The 23102-nt window shown below is 41.8% G+C and overlaps 1 protein-coding gene across 2 annotated transcripts in view; it reads left to right on the forward strand.

Moving 5' to 3' along the window:
* The window catches only part of uggt2 (UDP-glucose glycoprotein glucosyltransferase 2), a 374691-nt gene that overhangs the window by 290832 nt on the left and 60757 nt on the right, over positions 1-23102 (forward strand). For both annotated transcript variants that reach the window (XM_043691460.2, XM_043691456.2), the window contains exons 30-31: positions 2019-2104; positions 5103-5187. In XM_043691460.2, coding sequence (XP_043547395.2) covers positions 2019-2104; positions 5103-5187 — 171 coding nt within the window. The remainder of the gene's footprint in view (positions 1-2018; positions 2105-5102; positions 5188-23102) is intronic.

A 23102-nucleotide genomic window follows, 5' to 3' on the forward strand; every position in this document is an offset into this window, starting at 1 on the left:
TCCATGGAGAGAAAGCAAGCTAGTGTTTCGAGTCTAATGATTCTTTATCTAGACTTGAAACGTTAGCTTCCTTTTCTTCCATGGATGCTGCCTGACACATTGTGATCTCCAGCATTTTTTTGTTTTCAGTTCAGATTCCAGCATTTCCAGTAATTTTCTACTGTTAGTCTATTTAAGCTGCTGGAGCAAATTGTTGCCTGCTCAGTATGATCTAATTTTTCCAAGGATACAAAATAGGTACGGTCAAGTTTATTGGGACAATATTGGAATCCTTTGAGATCTGCAAATGGGGTTGTGTTCTGACACCAAAACTCTTCAGGACATTATTTTCTTTGTTTCTGTAATTTGCCTTAAAATCATCAATAGAGAGTGTTTACTAGCATACCAGAACTGACGAAAAGCTGGTCAACCTTGTTTGCCTAGGATCCAAGAAATAGGAATGCCAAGTGCTCATCTAAGCATTACTTTCTACTGACAATGCTGCACTAATGCCCCATTATCAAAGTACATCTTCAGTGGCAAGTGGATAGACTCTCTTATCCTCTCAGATCTTCCTTTCCAGTGTTCGGTTATATCAAAGCATCAAGAAGACAAACATCATGGCTCAGGATGTTGTCTTTGTTACATTTATAAGCATTGACAATATGATTGGCATGTTTTTGACACTTTCACAATCATCAACATCTGTCACTTGATAGTAAAATTCAACATCCATTGTAAAAGCTCCAGTTGCGATATCCAAGCTGTGTAAAAGAACGTGAGAACAATAGAACTTAATTGACAACACCAATTAACATTTACCAGGTTTGCTTCCTCCACAGTGGTGAAACATGGACATCGTATGGTAGACAGGGGAAAATGGCCTATGTTCACTCCAGTCATGCTGTCTTCCAAGTCCTTCCATCAGGCGGAAGATACAGAAGCTTGAACACATGCTCCAACAGGTTCTTCCCTGCTGTTATTAGATTGCTGAACGGACCTCTCTTTCTTCATTTAACGTTGATTTTGCTTTGCAGCCATAACCTTGTATACCTCATTGTCTAAGCACCCTATCATCTGTATGCCTTTGCTTGCTATGACCTGCTGCTCAAAAAAAATGTTTCACTGTACTGAGATACATGTGACGATAATAAATCAAATTAAATCAAGTTAAATTTTAGCAAAACAAAATGACCAACACATAGATTCCTAGAGCATGATAATTCTATCAGTGCCCATGATTCCAGCACTGGTTCAACCATGTTTATAAAATGAACGATGAGTCTCTACACAGTGAACTGGATACTGACTCTGACTCTCCATGCATCCATAACTCTATCATAAGGACACCTGCAAGAAGACATGAAGATGGCAGACATTGATATTGACAACTGTGATCTCTGGAGACTGACTGGAAGGATATTGAGAGAGATGGGCAAAACCAAAATTAATTGGTCTGAGAAGAGGGCCCAAAAAACAGAGGCCAGCAAATAGTGCTCTTTGCAGGCCACTGTCTTCATCTGCAGCAAATGCGAAAGAGTCTACGAGGCAATGTTCCCCCTGATATTTCTCCCTCCTGCATGTGTATTTCTGAGGTCCATGCACAACAGCAACTTCTGAAAACACAGGTCATGCAGGGGCATGACGATTGACAGTATGTGGGGCTTCCAAGTGGTTGTGTGTGTTGGATTGCATCTTAAAAGAAATGTTGCTGCCAGGCCAGAGTGAGGCAGTTGAGACACATCAGGTGCAACCATCATCGTATGAGTTGGAAGGCTGCTGCCTTGGCAAAACTATAACCCCATATTATAAAATGGTATCACTTGATTCACTTTGTACTATGATGAGAAATTTACTGGTAATGCTAAATTTATTATAATAAGTCTATTTCTTGTAATTTTGTCATCATTTCTGTGTGAACTAAGTCGATTTTTAAGTCAGCCCCTCATCTATATTACAAAGCATCAACGAAATGACAAAAACAGTGGTTTTGCGTTGCACAGAATAGATTTTGTTAACTTCAGATTTCATTTTTAAAGGGTTACTTTCAGCTAAAAGCAAATCCAGGCACTTGGTTGCTTCGATTACGCAAAGGGAGATCTAGCAATATCTACCAGATATTTATGTAAGTAAAACCATATGAAATAAATGTTACCTTATCACCAACCACAAGTTGGTATAATTTTATTTCCACACAAGTGATACACAATGTTAAGAGTCATTTGAACAGGTAAAATAATTTGTGGTTGCATTGGCTTTGTGGTGACTGTAATTGGTTTGTGAATTTTGTGGAGTGGTTCTGTGGATGCTCCAAAGAAGTAAATAACCTTTACACTCAAGTAATGATCAATCTCCTGTCTGAGTCAATTGACAACTTTCGGCCAAAAGGTCCAAACACTTTGTACTTACTTGGTGAAAGTTTACTCATTGATACACTCGTAGAATAGCTTGATCTTCTTCAAGCTATTGAGGATGTGGGGATTGATGATGACTTTCTTCCACTATGAATTTGTGAGTACTGAGGTGACTGGACCAGTCTGATGCTGGATCCACACACTCTCCCATTGGTGGTGTTCGCTGAAGCAGGGTTGGTAAGATGCGCAGGTTTTTTTGCATGCTCACTTCACTGTTTGTGTTGGCTTCCATCTAGGTGCTCAAAATGGATGGCATCATCACAGAAGCTCCTTTTCCAGTTTGGGAATCTTGGGCTAGAAATTACCACAACTAAATGGGGATCTTGCATTTTTTCAGGGTGGTTCTGAGGACATCCTTGAATTAAGTGTTTTCTCTGAGCCTCTGGTAACCACCTGCTGTGAAGGAGCTCAAGACAGGAAAATTGTGTTGGAGGTTTTGTATCAGGCATGTGAAAAATGTAACCTGCCAAATGGAACTGATTGATTTCAATCACTACCTGAATGCTAGAAATGTTGACCTGAGAAAGGACACTGATATTGCACAAACATTATTTGCAGTTTTTCAGCCAAAGTGTGACTATTGTTCATGATTTGCTGCATTTGGACATGAGTTGCTTCAGTTTGAGGTGTCATGAATGATGCTGAAGATTGTGCAATCATTAGCAAATATCTCTTTTTCTGACTTCATGATGGGTGAAAGATCTTTGATGAAGCAGCTGAAGATGGATGGGCCTAGAACACTACCCTTCGGACCTCCTGCAGAGATGTCCAGGAGCTGAGATGACTGATCTCCAACAACCATAACCATTATCCTTTGTGCCATGTGTGACTCCAACCAATGGAGAGTTTTCCCCAATTGCCATTGACTCCAATTTTGCTAGGGCTTCTTGATACCACACTCAGCCTAAGGTGGCCTTGATGTTAAGCCAAATAACTCTCACCTGTACAATCATCTCTTTTTTTTTCCATGTTTGAACCAAAGTTATAATGGAGTCAGGAGCTGTGTGGATTTGCCGGAATTCAAGCTGAGAGCCGGTGAACAGGTTTTTGCTAAGCAAGTGCTTGTGCATGAATTATAAAAGCTAGCATCCAAGTTTAGTGGAGAAAAAGAAAATTAAATTAAATGTCAGCATTTATTTCAAAGTAAATGGAACATAAGAGTAGGGAGGTTTTGCTAAAACTGTACAAGGCCATAGTTAGACTATAGCTGGAATGCTGTTTGGACCCCTTATCTAAGAAAAGATACATTGGCTTTGGAGACAGTCAGTTCATTAGGCTGATACCAGGTATGGAGGAACTTTTTTACAAGGAGAGGTTGAGTAATTGGGCTTGTACTCATTGGAATTTAGAAGAATGATAGATGACCACCTTCAAACATCCAAAATTGTTCAGAGACTTGACTTCAGACGGTGGGTGAAAGCAGGTGCAGTTGATGCAATTTATATGGGTTTCAGCAAGGTCTTTTACAAAATTTCACAAGGAAAACTGATAAGGAAGGTAAAAACTCATGGGATTCAGAGTAGCCTGACACATTGGAACCAAAATTGATTTAGTGACAGTAGATAGGGGGTGGTGGTAGCCATCTGTTTGTGTGACTGCAGCCCGATGTGCAGTGGCATATGACAGGGATCCATGCTGGTTCCCTTATTATATGTGATATTCATAAATGATGTAGGTGAGAATGCTGGGAATAATGATAAGTAAGTTTGTGGATGTCACAAAGATTGTCCATGCGGTTGACAGTGAAGAGGAAGGTATTAAGTTACAGGAGGATATAAATGGATTGGTCAGAAGGGCAAATCAATGTCAGATGAACTTAACTCTGTTAAATGTGAGGTGATGCACTTTAGAAGATGGAACAAAACAAAAGAGTACTCAATGAATGGCAAGACACTAAAAAGCTCAAAGGAACAAAGGAATCTTGGGGTGCTTGTCCCCTGATCCCTGAAGGTGATAAGGCAGGTTAATATAGTTAAGAAGGCATACATGACACTTGCTTTTATCAGTCATGGCATTGATTATAAGAGCAACTGAAGTTTTACAGAAGTTTTGTAAGGCCATAGCTGGAGTAATGTGTGGTCACCACATTATAGGAAAGATGTGATTGCACGAGAAAGAGTGCAAAGGAGATTTACCAGGATGTTTTTAAGATGTAGTATTTCGGCAATAAAGAGAAGCTGGAGAAGCTCAGATTATTTTTGTTGGAGCAGAGAAGGTTGAGAAGGGTCCTGATAAAGATGTATATGATTGAGGGGCACAGACAGGGTGAATAGAAAGCAATTTTTCCTGGTAGTCGAAGGGTCAATAGCAAAGGGGCATAATTTTAAGTGAAAGATGGGGTTTTGAGAGATTTTAGGAAAAGTTTCTTTACCCAGAATATGGTAAGAGTATGAAATGCACTGCCTAGGAGGACAGTTGAGGCAGGAAACCTCATAACTCTTTAAAAAGTACTTGAATGAGCACTTGAAAAATCATACCATTCAAGGCTGTGGGCGTAGTGCAGGAAACTTGGAACTTGTGTGTTTAGTAGTATATTTTTGGCAATACAAACTTGAGAGACCAAAGAACCTTTCTGTTCTCTATGATGCCATTCCACTATTTCTTGCTAGCGTGTGACTCCATCGTCTAATTTATGTCATTTCCAGAGTCCAAATTGTTTTGATAATAGTGTGTGATATCATTGGTGATCAGTTGTAATCTCTCCTGCAGGCATGAAGGCACAGATTCTCCCGATGATGCAGATGATGTTGCTGTAGTACTGAACAGTTTCAAAAGCAAAATCCTCAAAGTTCAGGTAGGTAAATACAATTGTGAATATGTCATAAGTAGTTCCTCATTTGTATAATTTGATTTTATCTTTGGAGAACTACAGTTTATTTGTGATAAAATCATCTCATTGAACATGACACTTGACTCTTGCAGGGCTGATTTTGAAAAATACAGCAATAATTCTGTAAGTTTAAGAAAACAGGCACCTATTGTGTTTTTCAAATTTGGAATCTTGATGTTGAAATGGCGCAGATTTTGAACAAGCTGTTTTATTTCCTTGTCACCATAAGCTGACAATTGACTGAAACCCCCACTTCACCTTGATCAATTGTACTATGATGAAACCTGTAACCCTAGCATCATCCTTTTCCCGAAAACTGTTCATTTGTATGTGTGAGGTGATAATGGAAGCCAAATTGAAAAAGAAAATTTCCATCCATGTGGGTGGTTTGCCCATTTTTAATTTCAATTTCTGCAGCCAGTGCTGCAGCAGAAATCAGCAAGAGTCTTGTCATTGTTATAGAATCACTGAGTTGTTTACAATACATTTGGACCATCAAGTCCATGCTGGTTCTCTGTAGATCTGTGCAGTCACTCCCATTCCCCATCCTCTCCTTGTAGAGCTGCAAATTTATTTCTTTTACATATCCACCTGATTCCTTGTTGAGATCATTGACCATATCTGATTGTACCACCCTCATAGTTAGGAGAGTTTCACGTCATTACCACCCACCACAGAGAAGGAGTTTATTTCACTTCCAACATCCTGGCTTGATTGACAGTTCTGGCTGTTTGATCTCTATTATGTATTTTTGCACAAAATAAGTGGTTTAAAATGATTTGTGGGTTCATATATTGAAACTTTGAAAAGATTGAATGATTAACAGTTTAATTCTCTGTAGCCTAGCAGAATTTTTTTAATATTGTGAAATGTTACGAATGAATTACTTGTGAAACGTATAACACGCCTAATTGCCACCCTTGGCTTCATTGTTTTGTCCTGTATGTTGGAGATAAAAGGACTGTATTTTAGCATGCAGGACCTTGGAGGTTAATGAGAAGCTGACCTTGACATTAGGGACATGAGAGGCCATCCAGGGAGTTTCATTTGGGATAAGGTAGTATGGGTGGATGTTTGGAGAAGTGAGCAAACTGAATTCCCTAACATGCACGTATTTGGAATTTAATAATACCATTAATGATTTTCTTCTGCCTCTTTCTCAAATTTCTCAATCTGATTTAACTAGGAGCTGCTGATACAGTGGAACGACTGTATTAGCTAAATTGGGCTGAAAACAAAAACTGCTGGCAATCACAGTGGGCCAGGCAGCATCCATGGAGAGAAAGCAAGCTAATGTTTCGAGTTCAGATGGCTCTTCATCAGAGCTGGCATGAAGTGTGGAGGGAGTGGCATTTATTCAAGTAGTAATGGGAGAGGTGGAGTGCTGGAGGAGAAAGTTCAGAAATTGGGAAAGAATTTAGAACATTTATAGGATTGTTGTGTATTGTTCGACACTCTTCTTTGTCCTCCGGTTTCTTTGCTTTCAAAAGAGCTGCACGATGGCTCAGTGGTTAGCACAGCTGCCTCACAGCACCAGGGACCTGGGTTTGATTCCAGCCTCAGACGACTGTCTGCTGGAATTTGTATATTTTCTCCGTCTCTGCATGGGTTTCCTCCTGGTGCTCCAGTTTACTCCCACAATCCAAACTTGTGCAGGTTAGGTGAATTGGCCATGCTAAAAGCCAGGGTTCAGGGATGTGTAGGTTAGGAGCATTAGTTAGGGGTAAATGTAGAGTAGTAGGGGAATGGTTCTGGGTGGGTTACTTTTCGGAGGGTTGGTATGGACTTGTAGAACAGAATGGCCTGTTTTCACACTGTAGGGATTCTATGATTCTATGAAAATCGCCTTTTACCTTCTCCTATGTTGGGTGGATATCTTCCATCATCTATTTGGTGACCCGGGTATGATGCACTTGACACCATGAAGCAACTCTTGTGCTTCTTAGTTTCATCCATAATCCTGAAGTTAACCTCAAAGTTTGTTTAACGTTACAGCATGCTGTTTCTCACTTTCTGTTAATTAGAACATCACTGAAGAAGCTGCACACACCTTCCATCTTGATTAGTTTCTGCTCCATGACATGCAGGATCTATTTGTGTGGAGTTTGCTTGTTCTCACCATATCTGCATTGTTACCACTGGGTGCTCCAGTTTCGTCCCACAGTCCAAAGGTGTGCTGGTTAGGTGGATTTACCGTGCTAATTTGCCCCATAGTGTCCAGAGATGTCAGACTAGATGCCTTGATAAATACAGGGATCTGAGTGAGCTACACTTCGGAGGATCAGTGCAAATTTGATGAGCTCAATGACTTCTTTCTGCACTGTAGGGATTCTATGATTCCAGTTCCCCTGACTTGATTTTGCTCCAATTGTTCCTGACTCAATGAAGCTCCAACCTCTACTGACTCAATAAAAATCCAATTTCCCCCGAAACGATGCCGCTGAATGATCCTTGCCAGTCTTCTGAGTCCAGCAAGTTGGAATGCAGTGTTGCATAGAAAACTCTGTGGAAGTCCTGTATGCACCCCCACCCCTCCCTCCACATCACGAGCTGCCTAAGGTGAGTTTAGATCCAGTGTGAGTGTTAGTGAATGGGTAGGGTTCTGGAAGGTTAGGTAAGTCAGTAGATGGTAGAGTGAGTGAGTTGGCAGATGGAAATGTTGATAAAATGGAAATATTTCACAATAATCCATTGCAGTGGCATCTTGCAGACAGCATTTTTAAACTCCACATCTAGGCCATCATGGAGAGGACTACACTGACTTGCAGCCCAATATGTTATTTACAATGATATCCTCTGTTAATGCACTGTGCACACAGAGCAACCTGTCAAACTGCTTAAGCTTCCTCAAAATCAACTTTTAAAAGTTGCCAACAGTGTGTCTGATGTTCTTCAGTCCTTAACCTCATCAATTAACTATAAGAAATAACTCCAACCCAATCTAATGGCCATCTTTCTTATGTGTCTCACACTAAATAAGACTAACGCACGTTAATCTGCAAACAGCCATTAGTTGACTAAATATTTAGACCTCTGCAACAGACAGGCAGCTCAACAGTATACTATAACTCTCTTTTGATAGTTTCAGCCCTCTTACTGGCATAGCCTAAATAATGGCTCTTACCATAAGGGCTGATAACATCTCCTCCATGAGGGATGGTTAGAACCGGCAGATTTGTCTGCTTCCCTATAAATAATTTCTGCTGCCACTAGTTGTGCAGCCTCATCTGCAAGTCAAGAGAGAAGAGTATCACTGATTATATGTTTATGTTAAAGTGATACATGCCGAAGTAACTGTCAACCTGTGTTACACGTGAAGATTTATCGCCGATCTTCACTCCACATGTGAGATCATCAAACTTCTTGTGTCGCTATATCCAGCTCCTCTGATGACAGTTTTGCCATGAGCTTCTGTAACTATTTGTTCCCAACACCTCATGTTTCTAGAGGGTATCCTGACACTTTGCTCCCTCTTGAATACATGGAACATCTTCTAGCTCTGCTGGCAATATTTCCAGTGTGATGCAGGAAGTACTTGCTCAATGTTCCCCGGTCTGTCACTCTTTGCTTTTTCACCTGTCGAATGTCTTCTATACCATGCTCAAGATCTGATGCACCTGCCCAGATGTAGTACAGCTGGCTGTCGATGGAAAACTACCTCTTGATTTTGGGCTCTCTGCTTATGAATGCAGACAATAGATTGCATGTTGAAATCTCAAAAAAGTTGGTGGGCTGTCTGCAGTGCATTTAATAGTTGCAGGTTACTTGAGCACCCTGTTTCTATACATCATTTTAGAGCTATCCAATTTAACCCCAGTAAGTCCATGTAAGAGGATCAGACAGCAACAACGTGAACTTATGATGGGGAAAAGTACTTGATCAATCTGCTGGAATGTTTTGAGGATGTAACTGGTAGAATGGATAAGAGGGAATTAGTGGGCATGCTTTACTTGGATTTTCAGAAGGCTTTCAAAAAGATCTCACATAATGGATTATCATTTAAAATTAAATTGCATGGGACAGGAGGTTATGCACTGAAATGGATTGAAGTAGATTAGAAGTGGCATGGTGGCACAGTGGCACAGTTAGCATTGCAGTCTCACAGCACCAGGGATCTGGGTTCGATTCCAGCCGTGGGCATTTGGCTGTGCAGTATTTGCATATTCTCCCCCTACTTGCATGGGTTTCTGTTGGTTACTCCAGTTTCCTCTCATAATCCAACAAGGTGCATGTTAGGTGGATTGGCCACGTAGTATCCAGGGATGTAAAACTAGGGGAATTAGCCATAGTTAATGCATGGTTATAAGGTTAGGGTGGATGAGTGGATCTGGATGGGATGCTGTTCAGCGGTCAGATGCTGAATGGCCTGTAGGGATTCTTTAAAATATAATATAGGGATTCTATGAGAACTGTTGGATGGACAGAAAACAGAGTAGGAATAAACTGATCTTTTTCTGAGTGGCAGAGAGTGACTAATGGCGTACTGCAATGATCAGTGCGATGATCCCACCTATTCCTAATATACATTAATGATTTTATTATGGATCAGGCCAGACCCCTCAAAACATTTCAAAGAACTAGTCCAGACCCAAATTCGCTAGTTGTTTTCAACAGATGTAACGCAGATATTTCAGCAGAGATGCACCTGGTCAAGCTACTTTTAAACAAAACAGAATGTACTTACTAAATGAAACACAAACAAGAGAGCAGAACATCAAATAACTTAACCTATCTGAAAATCCAACAGATCACTCAAACTTAATGATACAGTTCCAAATGCAACAATCACCTTGGCACAAAAGGTAAAATAAGACACAGGTTCTTACAGGAGAGAAGTCAGAGAGAGAGGAGGATCAGCATAGACCTGCTTCTTTAGGTCTAGTAACCTTTTCAACACTACTGCTAAAAACTAAACCGAACCAGAGTAAAGCTGAGTTGGGAGAACTGGCCGCTCCCCTTTCATTGTACAAGTGTTTTTTTTTAACATGAAAACCTGTTTCCTGAGGCAGTATCAGTTAGCTTTAATCAAACTAGCCCCAAAACTCTTCAACTTAGACTTCAGAGTCTATGTCTTTTATTACCTCTCTGAAAAGCAAACAAGGACAACATAATCTTCTTAAAGGAGCAGTATCGTCATGTTTTATACTTTAAGTTTGCAGATTATACAAAGTAGACAAATGCATGCCAGATGCAATATATTTTAAATAAATATGAGGTTGTTACTTTGAAAGCAAAAACAGGAAGAGAGATTGTTATTTGAATGATAATACATTCAGAATGGTGGAGGTGGAACAAGATCTGGATCTCCTTGTTCACCAGTCATTCCAAATAAGCAGGCAGGTGTAGCAGGCAGTGAAGAAGGCAAATAGAGTCGTAGAGCTGTAGAGCATGGAAACAGACCCTTCAGTCCAAATCGTCCATACCGAACAGATATCCTAAATTAATCTAGCCCTATTTGCCAGCACTTGACTCATATCCTTCTAAGGTAAAAACAATGACTGCAGATGCTGGAAACCAGATTCTGGATTAGTGGTGCTGGAAGAGCACAGCAATTCAGGCAGCATCCGAGGACAGGCAAAATCGACGTTTCGGGCAAAAGCCCTCCATCATATCCTTCTAAACCCTTTCTATTCATAAACCTATTAAATGTTGTAATTGTACCAGCCTCCACATTTCTTCTGACAGCTCATTCCTGACACGCATGAAAAAGTTGCCCCTTTTGTCCCTTTTAAATCACTGCAAGCATACTCTCCTGCACTCTTTATTATGAAATTCCAACCCCACTCCCATATTCCAATATCCATGAAATTTTTGTGTTAGAAAAAGATTAGTTCCAATATTAACCCTTGATTCCACCATCCCTCTGTCTGAAGAGCAATTATTCTCGTTTTCTGTTCTCAAACCATTCTTTTTGTTGCATCTAAGCTGATACTGAGCCTCTTATTCCCACCTTTTTACTGTAGTACTGTTTTTCTTCAAACATGACTGCATTCTTTTCATGGTTGAAGGCAGCTGAGAAGGCTTACTTTGACAGGCCCTCATTGGTCAAGCTACAGAGGATTACAGTTTTGCGGTCTGCATTGAATTCCATGCTCACACAGACAGCAAAGAAGGAGCTTACATTCGCAAAGCAAAGGTTACATGAGCATGGTGACAAGCCAGTCAAGTACCTAGTATATCTCGCCAGGAAAAGGAGTGCCCCTCAAGCTATTACGTTGATTAGGGAAGGGTCTGGGAATCTAACATGTGATTCCAAAAAGACTAATGTGGCATTCCAGAGATTTTACTCTAAGTGGGCAACACAGTGGTTAGCACTGCTGCCTCATAGCGCCAGAGACCCGTGTTCAATTCCCGCCTCAGGCAACTGTTTGTGTGGAGTTTGCACATTCTCCCTGTGTCTGCATGGATTTCCTCCGGGTGCTCCGGTTTCCTCCCACAAACCAAAAAAAAAATGTGCAGGTTAGGTGAATTGGCCATGCTAAATTGCCCGTAGTGTTAGGTGAAGGGGTAAATGTAGGTGAATGGGTCTGTGTAGGTTGCTCTTTGGAGGGTTGGTGTGGACTTGTTGGGCCGAAGGGCCTGTTTCCACACTGTAAGTAATCTAATCTAATCTAATACCAATATGAGGGTTGTGACGAGGGGTGGGCCAAGATGGAGTCCTTTTTCAAAGATCTGGAGCTCCCAGGTGTGACCCCCGAACAAGAGTCTTTTCTCAATGCCCCTTTATCAGAGCAAGAAGTGTAGGAGGCTGGGAAGCAGCTTCAGAGTGGAAAGGTGCCTGGTTCTGATGGACTACCCAGCAACTTCTTTAAGGAATTTATAAACATACTGTCAGACCTGATGCTCAACATGCTCAATGACTCATACAGTCATGATCGTCTCCAGCTGTCTCTGAGCGAGGCCAATATTTTGCCTATTCTTAAAAAAGGGAAGGTCCTGGGAGACTGTGCTTCGTACAGGCCAATTCACTCTTAAATGTGGACTTCAAATCCTCTCTAAGACTCTTCATTAAGGCTGGAGACTGTGTTACCTTCTATAGTTAAAGAGGACCAGACGGGCTTCATGAAGGTCCACAGATCCTCCAATAATGTTAGGAGGCTGCATAATGTAATTCAAGCATGTCAACAACAGTAAATACAGGGATTAGTGATTTCTATTGATGCAGAGAAGGCATTTGACTGAGTTGAGTGGCTGTATCTTTTTTATGCTCTGGAGCAGTTTGGCTAGGCAAAGCCTTCATAAGATGGGTAAAGGTTCTCTACCATGACCCCCTCATTGCGGTCATTACCAACTGAGTACGATCAAGGAATTTTAACATTTTTAGGGGCAGCCGGCAGGGCTGTCCCCTTTCGCCATTGCCTTTTATGTTGGTGATTGAACCATTGGTAGAGGCCATTCATAAGGATCCTAATATATTGGCTCCAGATGTGGGGTCAAAATTACATAAGATTTCGTTGTAAGCAGACGATGTCCTCATTTGTTTTGTCAAATCCAGTAGTTTTGGTGCCTCGCCTAGTACAATGCATCAGCTCGTTTGGCACCTGTTTGGGGTATAAGATTAATTTTGCAAAATCAGAGGCTATGCCTATGGGTGGTCTTACGAAGGTGCTAGATCTTGAGGGCGAATATCACTTTCCATTTAAGTGGTCACGGGGCAGGGTTTATGTTTTTGGGCTTATTCATCACTCCAGATCTTGATTGGTTGTTCAGAGCTAATTTTGTTTGAATATTCGACAAAATCAAATCAATTCAAAGATGGGAGGCACTTCCGGTCTCATGATTAGGTCGGATAGTGCTTTTAAGATTAATTTTCTCCCCTGTTTGTTGTACCCTTTATATGAATGCTCCCCATGATTTTCAACAAGTAATGTTCAGGAGATTGAAGGGATGGTTCATCTCTTTTATTTGGCATCTTAAGTGGCCCCTAATTAAATTAGCTAAGCTGCAATTGCCTCACAAATTGGGGGGAGTGTATCTCCCAGATATTAAAGACGATCAACTAAGCTTGAGCGTTTGGGCTTGTGGTGACCCTGTTTCAATATGGTTAGATAAGCAAAACCTCTCAGGCAGGGTCCCCCTTACTAGCTTGCTGCTTTTGGATAAAATGAGGACAGTTAGGGAATATTGCCATAACTCAATAGTTATTTAGGGTCCGAGATGTCTCGGACCGTGTCTTCAGAATCCTTAAGGGGGAGGGTGTGCAGCCAGAAGTCGTGGTGCACATTGGCACCAACGACATAGGTAGGAAGAGGGGTGGGGAGGTCATTCAGGAGCTCAGGGAGTTAGGCTGGAAGCTAAAAGCTAGGAAGGACAGAATCGTCACTCTGGGTTGTTGCCGGTGCCACGTGACAGTGAGGCAAGGAATAGGGAGAGAGTGCAGTTGAACACATGGCTGCAAGGATGGTGTAGGAGGGAGGGCTTCAGGTATTTGGACAATTGGACTGCATTCTGGGGAAGGTGGGACCTGTACAAGCAGGACGGGTTGCACCTGAACCAGAAGGGCACCAATATCCTGTGAGGTAGGTTTGCTAGCACTCTTTGGGGGGGGGGTTTAAACTAATTTGACAGGAGGATGGGATCCGGACTTGTAGTCCAGCAAGTAGGCTAGCTGTTTGTCAGGATGTCCAAGAATTTAGGGAGGCTGTGGAGAAGGTAGCACTGACAGGGAATACTTGCGGACACAGAGATGGGTTCAAGTGTGCATACTTCAACGCAAGGAGTATCAGAAATAAGGTGGGTGAACTTAAGGCGGGGATCGGTACCTGGGACTACGATGTTGTGGCCATCACGGAAATGTGGATAGAAGAGGGACAGGAATGGTTGTTGGAGGTTCCTGGTTACAGATGTTTCAGTAAGATTAGGGAGGGTGGTAAAAAAGGAGGGGTGGGGTGGCGTTGCTAATTAGAAATGGTATAATGGCTGCAGAAAGGCAGTTCGAGGGGGATCTGCCTTTGGAGGTGGTATGGGCTGAAGTCAGAAATAGGAAAGGAGCAGTCACTTTGTTGGGTGTTTACTATAGGCCCCCCAATAGCAGCAGAGATGTGGAGAAACAGATTGGGAAACAGATTTTGGGAAGGTGCAGAAGCCACAGGGTAGTAGTCATGGGCGATTTCAACTTCCCAAATATTGATTGGCAGCTCTTTAGATCAACTAGATTGGATGGGGCGGTGTTTGTGCAGTGTCCAGGAAGCTTTTCTAACTCAGTATGTAGATTGTCTGACCAGAGGGGAGGCCATATTGGATTTGGTACTTGGTAACGAACCGGGACAAGTGATGGGCTTGTTAGTGGGTGAACATTTTGGTGATGGTGACCACAATTCTGTGACTTTCACCTTGGTTATGGAGAGAGATAGGTGCGTGCAACAGGGTAGGTTTTACAATTGGGGGAAGGGTAAATACGATGCTGTAAGACAGGATCTGAGGAGCATAAGTTGGGAGCACAGGCTGTCAGGGAAGGATGTCGTGGAAATGTGGAACTTTTTCAAGGAACAGATACGACGTGTCCTTGGTATGTATGTACCTGTCAGGCAGGAAAGAGATGGTCTTGTGAGGGAACCTTGGTTGACGAGGGAGGTTGAATGTCTTGTAAAGAGGAAGAAGGAGGCTTACATAAGGTTGAGGAAACAAGGTTCAGACAGAGCATTGGAGGGATACAGGATAGCCAGGAGGGAGCTGAAGAAAGGGATTAGGAGAGCTAAGAGAGGGCATGAAAAATCTTTGGCGGGTAGGCTCAAGGATAACCCCAAGGCATTTTATGCGTATGTGAGAAACATGAGAATGACGAGAACGAGGGTAGGTCCGATCAAGGACAGTAGTGGGAGACTGTGTATTGAGTCGGAAGTGATAGGAGAGGTCTTGAATGAGTACTTTTCTTCAGTATTTACAAATGAGAGAGACCATATTGTTGAAGAGGAGAGTGTGAAACGGACTGATAAGCTAGAGGAGATACTTGTTAGGAAGAAAGATGTGTTGGGCATTTTGAACAACTTGAGGATAGACAAGTCCCCCGGGCCTGACGGGATATATCCTAGGATTATGTGGGAAGCAAGAGAGGAAATTGCAGAGCAGTTGGCAATGATCTTTTCGTCTTCACTGTCAACGGGGGTGATACCAGGGAACTGGAGAGTGGCGAATGTTGTGCCCCTGTTCAAAAAAGGGAATAGGGATAACCTCGGGAATTATAGGCCAGTTAGTCTTACTTCAGTGGTAGGCAAAGTAATGGAAAGGGTACTGAGGGATAGGAATTATGAGTATCTGGAAAGACACTGCTTGATTAGGGACAGCCAGCATGGATTTGTGAGGGGTAGGTTTTGCCTTACAAGTCTTATTGAATTCTTTGAGGAGGTGACCAAGCATGTGGATGAGGGTAGAGCAGTGGATGTAGTGTACATGGAGTTTAGTAAGGCATTTGATAAGGTTCCCCACGGTAGGCTTATGCGGAAAGTCAGGGGGCATGGGATAGAGGGAAATTTGGCCAATTAGATAGAAAACTGGCTAACCGGTTGAAGTCAGAGAGTGGTGGTAGATGGTAAATATTCAGCCTGGAGCCCAGTTACAAGTGGAGTTCCGCAGGGATCAGTTCTGGGTCCTCTGCTGTTTGTAATTTTTATTAGTGACTTGGAAGAGGGAGTTGAAGGGTGGGTCAGTAAATTTGCAGATAATACGAAGATTGGTGGAGTTGTGGATAGTGAGGAGGGCTGTTGTCGGCTGCAAAGGGACTTAGATATAATACAGAGCTGGGCTGAGGAGTTGCAGATGGAGTTCAACCCTGTCAAGTGTGAGGTTGTCCATTTTGGAAGGACAAATAAGAATGCGGAATACAAGGTTAACGGTAGGGTTCTTAGTAAGGTGGAGGAGCAGAGGGATCTTGCGGTCTATGTTCATAGATCTTTGAAAGTTGCCACTCAGGTGGATAGAGCTTGTAAGAAGGCCTTTGGTGTATTAGCATTCATTAGCAGAGGGATTGAATTCAAGAGCCCTGAAGTGATGTTGCAGCTGTACAGGACCTTGGTTAGGCCACATTTGGAGTACTGTGTGCAGTTCTGGTCGCCTCACTTTAGGAAAGATGTGGAAGCTTTGGAGAGGGTGCAGAGAAGATTTACCAGGATGTTGCCTGGAATGGAGAATAGGTCGTACGAAGATAGGTTGAGAGTGCTAGGCCTTTTCTCATTGGAACAGCGAAGGATGAGGGGTGACTTGATAGAGTTTTATAAGATGATCAGAAGAATAGATAGAGTAGACAGTCAGAAACTTTTTCCCCGGGTACAACAGAGTGTTACAAGGGGACATAAATTTAAGGTGAAGGGTGGAAGGTATAGGGGGGGATGTCAGGGATAGGTTCTTTACCCAGAGAGTGGTGGGGGCATGGAATGCGCTGCCTGTGGGAGTGGCAGAGTCAGAATCATTGGTGACCTTTAAGCGGGAATTGGATAGGTACATGGATGGGTGCTTAAGCTAGGATAAATGTTCGGCACAACATCGTGGGCTGAAGGGCCTGTTCTGTGCTGTATTGTTCTATGTTCTATGTTATCAATACTGTTAAGGCATGGAGGGCAATTCGGCAGAGGGAAGGCAATATTGGCAAAACATCTTCTCTTATACCTGTAGTGAGTATGCTGGGTTTTCAACAGGAGATAATAGATTCAGGATTCAAACATTGGGCAGCTAGGGGTGTGTCTTGCATGGGCGATTTATTTGAGGGAGACACAATGATGTTGTTTGAACAGTTAGCACGAAAATACAAGTTATCTAACAGAGACCTCTTTCGTTTTTTTCAACTTATAGATTATATTCAAAAAAAGACTGCACTTTGACTGGTCCCTACAAATCCGACATAGCGAGGAGGGTACTCAGTGCTAACAGTACACTTTCTGTAAGCACTTTATAACATCAATTGGGGGGGCGCCCCCTAAGAGAATTTGATTGACTCTGCAGGGTGTGGGAGAGAGAGCTAGGCATCAAAGTCTCCTCAGAGGCATGGGAAGATATTTGGGAAAACACAAGAAAAATATCAATTTGCAATAGGATCCATGCTTTACAGTTGAAGATTCTCCACAGAGTCCACTTGGCTCCAGATTGTTTGTCAAAATTTAAACCAGGGGTATTTTCAGCATGTCCCAAGTTCAAGGTTGGTATGGGCACTCTTGCCCATTGTCTCTGCTCCTGTGGTAAGCTTCAAACACATGGGAGTACTGTGGTGGGTGCAATGGATTTTGGGTATGAGGGTGGAGAAGGACCTGATCTCTCTCCTTCTTGGCCTGCACAGTGGGTTCCCTTAGATGCACATAAGAAAAACTTTTCAACATCCTCACTTTCTACGCAAGAAAAAATATCTTGTTAGGTTGGATATCTGAAAATCCTCCGGGCCTGTTGGGTTGGCGGAAGATTGATATGGAGTATATCCTCTTAAATTTTCTCACAAGTATGGTACACCACAAAACTGAGAATTTCTATAAGACTTGGCAGCTGTTTTTGGAATACCTGGACACAGATTTGTCTGCCACACTAATAAGGGCTTTTATATAGCTATAGCGATTGTGCTTTATGAGGCCAATATCCAGAGAGGGGGCATTGCGAACATATGAATGTGATATTTGAGAGTGAGTGTTTTGTTTGGCTGAGCTAAGTTATTTGTTAGCTTGTTGTTGGTTATTAATTATTTAGTTGAGTAGTTACTTTGATTTTTATATATGTATGTTTTTCTACTCATATTTATACATTTGTACATGAGGTCAGTTTGGGTTTTTAACATTTTTTTTGGTGTTCTTTCTTTGTATTGTTTTGAATTGTATTGTTTTGTATTTGTAATATTAAAAATCTTTTTTTAAAATATATTTTTATTGAAAAATAAAGTGCCTGTTCAGTCTGCTTGCATAATTAAGAGGAGTTTGTCCTTTTGTCTTTTAAGTTAGTAAATGTTAATTAAAAAATATGAGGCCAAATGTCCTAAATGGGTTAGAAATTGTACCTGTACTTAATAAAAGAATAAAGGATATTAAACTGATTACAGTAGCTGGGTTGTGAGATTTGTTTACTATTTGCCTGTGTGAGTTTCATTCAATCGTGCAATTTCATATAAGTGCTGTTTTGACAGTTTCTTAAAGGGATAATGGCCCAGTTAAAAGGTATTTAACAAGTATTTACTAACTGGGGAAATGTTTGGTGTTCCAGGTCTAAGAGATGGTTGGTAAGGGCTGATTTAATATTATAATGTTTCATTGAGACTTGATGGGGATGGTATTGCTTATGATATGCTACACTTATTCAGCAGTAAATAGGCCTAAACACTGCTTGTAGCAAAGGTTGATAAGTATTGAAGGGTGAAAAGTCAGTCATAGTTGAAAGGTTTGTTTTAATTAGATAGGGTTGTTTAAATTTGGTCTATATTATGATAGTAAAATATACTACAGAACCATGGTTTCATGAATGAATGAATGAATGAAACTGTGTTATAGTAGGGAGTTATGAATGAATGAAACAGGAATGCAATGTTCACTTGTGAGTGGATTAGTGAAGGATAAACATGAAGTGCTTGAGTGGGTTAGTGAAAGGATCAAGAATAAATATCTCACAAAGCCATTTGCTCACTCATTCTACCAAAGATCAGATGTCAGCTGTCCTCTAGTGTATTGAGTGTCACTTGGATGGAAAACCCTTTAATCTCAGTCACCTCCATTGCCGGAATTAAACTGACACCAGAGACTAATATAACAAAGAATAAAGAGAACAAAGAACGATACAGCCCAGGAACAGGCCCTTTGGCTCTCTAAGCTTGCGTTGACACATTTTACCCTTCCATACTAAAACTGTCTTTGCTTACAGGATCAGTATCCCTCGATTCCCTTCCTGTTCGTTTATTTGTCCAGATGTTTCTTGAATGCTGCTCTTGTGTCTGCTTCCACCACCTCCTCTGGCAACGTGTTCTGGGTACTCACTACCTTTTCTGTGAAAAATCTGCTTTACACATCTCTTTTAAACTTCCTTTCCTGCATCTTGAATCTGTGTTCCCTTATAATTGGCCCCTGCACCTTGGGAGAAAACCTCATGCGTTCCACCCTATCCATGCCATTCAAAACCTTACAAACATCTATTAGGTCAACCCTCAATCTCCTGTGTTCTAGTGAAACAAAATCTAGTCTATCCAACCTTTCTACGTAGCTAAAATCCCCCATACCAGACAACATCTTGGTAAACATTTCCTACCCTCTCCATGGCATTCAGCAACCTTCTGGTGTATGGTGACCAGAACTGTACGCAATATTGCAATTGTGGCCTAACTAAAGTTCTATAAAGTCGCACTATAACTTGTCTATCCTTATACTCACTGTCCCTTCCAATGAAGGCAAGATGCCATAGACCTTGTTTATAACATTATGCACCCGTGTTGCCACCTTCAGTGATCTGTGGACCTGCCCACTCAGATCCTTCTGCATATCAAAACTCCTAAGGGTTCTGGCATTCGCAATATAATTTCCACCTGTACTTGACCTTCCAAAATGAATCACCTCACATTTGGCTGGATTGAACTCCAAGTATCATTTATCTGTCCATGCCTCCAACTGGTCTATATCCTGCTGTGTCTTCTGACAAACTTCACTGTCTGCAACATCACAATCTTTGTATCATCTGCAAACTTACTAATTAGACCAGCTCCATTTTCATCCAAATCATTTGCATAGACCACGAACAGCAGAGATCCCAACACTGATCTGTATGGGACACCTCTAGTCACATCTCTCCATTCTGAAAAGCATTCTTCCACCGCTCCCCTCTGTCTCCTATGATAGTTCTGAAGCCATCTTGCTATCTCACTCCTGATTCCATGTGACTTCACCTATTGAACCAGTCTGCCATGAGGGACCCTGTTAAAGGCTTTACTGAAGTCCACATAGACAATACCAACTGCTTTTCCCTTATCACTTATCTTCGTCACCTCCTCAAAAAACTCTTACCAATGGGCCACGATCAGCCCCACACAAAAACATGGTATCTTATCAGTAATAAATCAATTTGCTTCTAAATGTGTATGGATCTTGTCCCTGAGAAACTTTTCCAATAATTTCCCTACCACCAACTTGAGGCTCACAGGCCTGTAATTTCCTGGATTATCCCTGTTACCGTTCTTAAACAACATTGGTTATTCTCCAGTCCTCTGGGACCTCACCAGTGGGCAAAAAGGATATGAAGATATCTGTCAATGCTCCAGCAATTTGTTCTCATGCCTCTCTTTATATTCTGGGATAGATTCCACCAGGACGCAGAGCCTTATCTACTTTAATAATTTTTAATAGCAACTTGGCTTAAAGTACAGCCTACAGTATGAAGTGTTTTTGTCAACTTTCCACCCAATTTTCAACCTACTCTTGTTCTTTTCAATTCTGCAGACAAGAAACTCGACCTATCCAAAACAAAATTCATCAAATCAGACCTGATCAGTCAAATTTTCCATCTCGCATATACATTGAAGGATAGAATCTGGAATATGTTGAGCACTTCACAGACCTGAACAGCACCTCTCTCAAAAGGTCTCCATCGACTTATAGATCCATCCGGTTCTGTTGTGCCAGTTCAGCTTTCTACAAACAGCAGCAGTGAGCATTTGACAATAGAGATCTATAAAAATCCAGTTGTCACCAATACCCTGTACTGCAATGAGAGCTAGATTGTGTCTCAGTGACACATGGAGTGCTAGATAAATTTCACCAGCAATACCCCTACCATATCCTTCAGATTCAATAGAGGACCATCAAACAAATGCTAGTGTTCTCCTTGAAGCTAGCTCCATAAGTAATCAGACAAAACTTCTGAAAAATCTGCTACAGTGGACTGATGTTATGCCTAATGTCCTGTTTTCCTACTGATCAAAAAGCAGGTATTCCAAGGAGGACAAAGGTAATACTACAAGACATTCAGGAACTCTCCTTAAAGCATGGTAGCATTGACTTTAAAGATTGGGAAGAGCTTGCTACCAATTGTTCAAAAATTGCAACAAGTCTTCCCCATGTTTTTATCAGGCTTTGAGTTCAAACACCTTAATGATGAGGCAGAACAGCAACAAAGAAGGGGAAGAAAGGAAACAAATCCTGCACTCCACATACCATTTCCCAGTGCACGAGCAATCTCCCAGATGTAATAGCGGCTGAAGGGAATTTATATTAGGCAAGAAATGGTGTTGGAGAGACTGTTAGGTCTGAAGGCTGATAAGTACCGGGGGACCTGATGGTCTGCATCCCAGGGTACTGAAGGAGGTGGCTCCAGAAATCGTGGATGCATTGGTGATCATTTTCCAATGTTCTATAGATTCAAGATCAGTTCCTGCGGATTGGAGGGTGGCTAATGTTGTCCCACTTTTTAAGAAAGGAGGGAGAGAGAAAACAGAGAATTATAGACCAGATAGTCTGACCTCAATGGTGGGAAAAATGCTGGAGTCAATTATAAAGGATGAAATTACGACACATCTGGATAGCAGTAACAGGATAGGTCAGAGTCAGCATGGATTTATGAAGGAGAAATCATGCTTGACTAAACTTAAAAACGCAGGTACAGAGATTTATCAGCCGTTCGTCACCATTCGGACCAGCTCTTCATAGTTGATGCAGCCATTAGCATCCACATGGCGAGCCCACAGAGTCTCCACTTCTTCCTCAGTCATTTTCTCACCAAGAGTAACCAATACATGACGTAGCTCAGCATGTCATGTAGTATACCTGGACTTTCAGAAAGCCTTTGATAAAGTCCCACATAGGAGGTTAGTGAGCAAAATCAGGGCATATGGTATTAGGGGCAAAATACTGAAATGGATTGAAAATTGGTTGGCAGAAAGGAAACAAAGAGTCGTGATAAATGGCTCCCTTTTGGAATGGCAGGTGTGACCAGTGGTGTGCTGAAGGGATCAGTGCTGGGACCGCAGCTTTTTGATGATATAGATGAAGGTATTAAAAGTAATATTAGCAAATTTGCTGATGACACAAAGTTGGGTGGCAGAGTGAAATGTGAGGAGGATGTTAGGAGAATATAGAGTGACCTGGACAGGCTAGGTGAGTGGACGGATGGCAGATACAGTTAAATGTGGATAAATGTGTGGTTATCTACTTTGGTGGCAAGAACAGGAAGGCAGATTACTACCTAAATGGAGTCAAGTTAGGTAAAGGGGCAGTACAATGAGATTTATGTGTTCTTGTACATCAATCAATGAAAGCAAGCATGCAGGTACAGCAGGCAGTGAAGAAAGCTAATAGTATGCTGGCCTTCATAACAAGAGGAATTGAGTATAGAAGCAAAGAGGTCCTTCTGCAGCTGTACATGGTCCTGGTGAGACCGCACCTGGAATATTGTGCACAGTTTTGGTCTCCAAATTTGAGGCAGGACATTCTGGCTATTGAGGGTGTGCAGCGTAGGTTCACGAGGTCAATTCCCGGAATGGCAGGACTATCTTACGCTGAAAGATTGGATACTTTCAAGATACAGCTCTTAAGGGTAGTGGAATCAAGGGTTATGGGGATAAGGCAGGAACAGGATACTGATTGAGGATGATCAGCCATGATCATAATGAATGGTGGTGCTGGCTCGAAGGGCAGAATGGCCTACTCCTGCACCTATTGTCTATTCTCTATTGTCTATTGCATGTTCAGCCCCATGTATCTAAAAATCATTGGATTTTTGAAAATCTGATTTTTGAGAATGACCCTGTTGAGTCACATGAAAACCAAGGTCAGAAGCTTATGACCTTGAGCAGAACTCAAATCAAAGAACAGCAATGATGATAACTCAATCCATCAGTCTATTTATGACACCGTTTCACACGTTTTTCCCACAGTGGCGCAATTTCAGTGCTTCAGATTTGTATGACGAGCGAGTGAATATTAGGGATTTAACACTTT

This window comes from Chiloscyllium plagiosum, unplaced genomic scaffold (genome assembly GCF_037043375.1).
Source record: "Chiloscyllium plagiosum isolate Xiang-an unplaced genomic scaffold, Cpla_swu_hap1 HiC_scaffold_6, whole genome shotgun sequence".
NCBI classification, from domain to species: Eukaryota; Metazoa; Chordata; class Chondrichthyes; order Orectolobiformes; family Hemiscylliidae; genus Chiloscyllium; species Chiloscyllium plagiosum.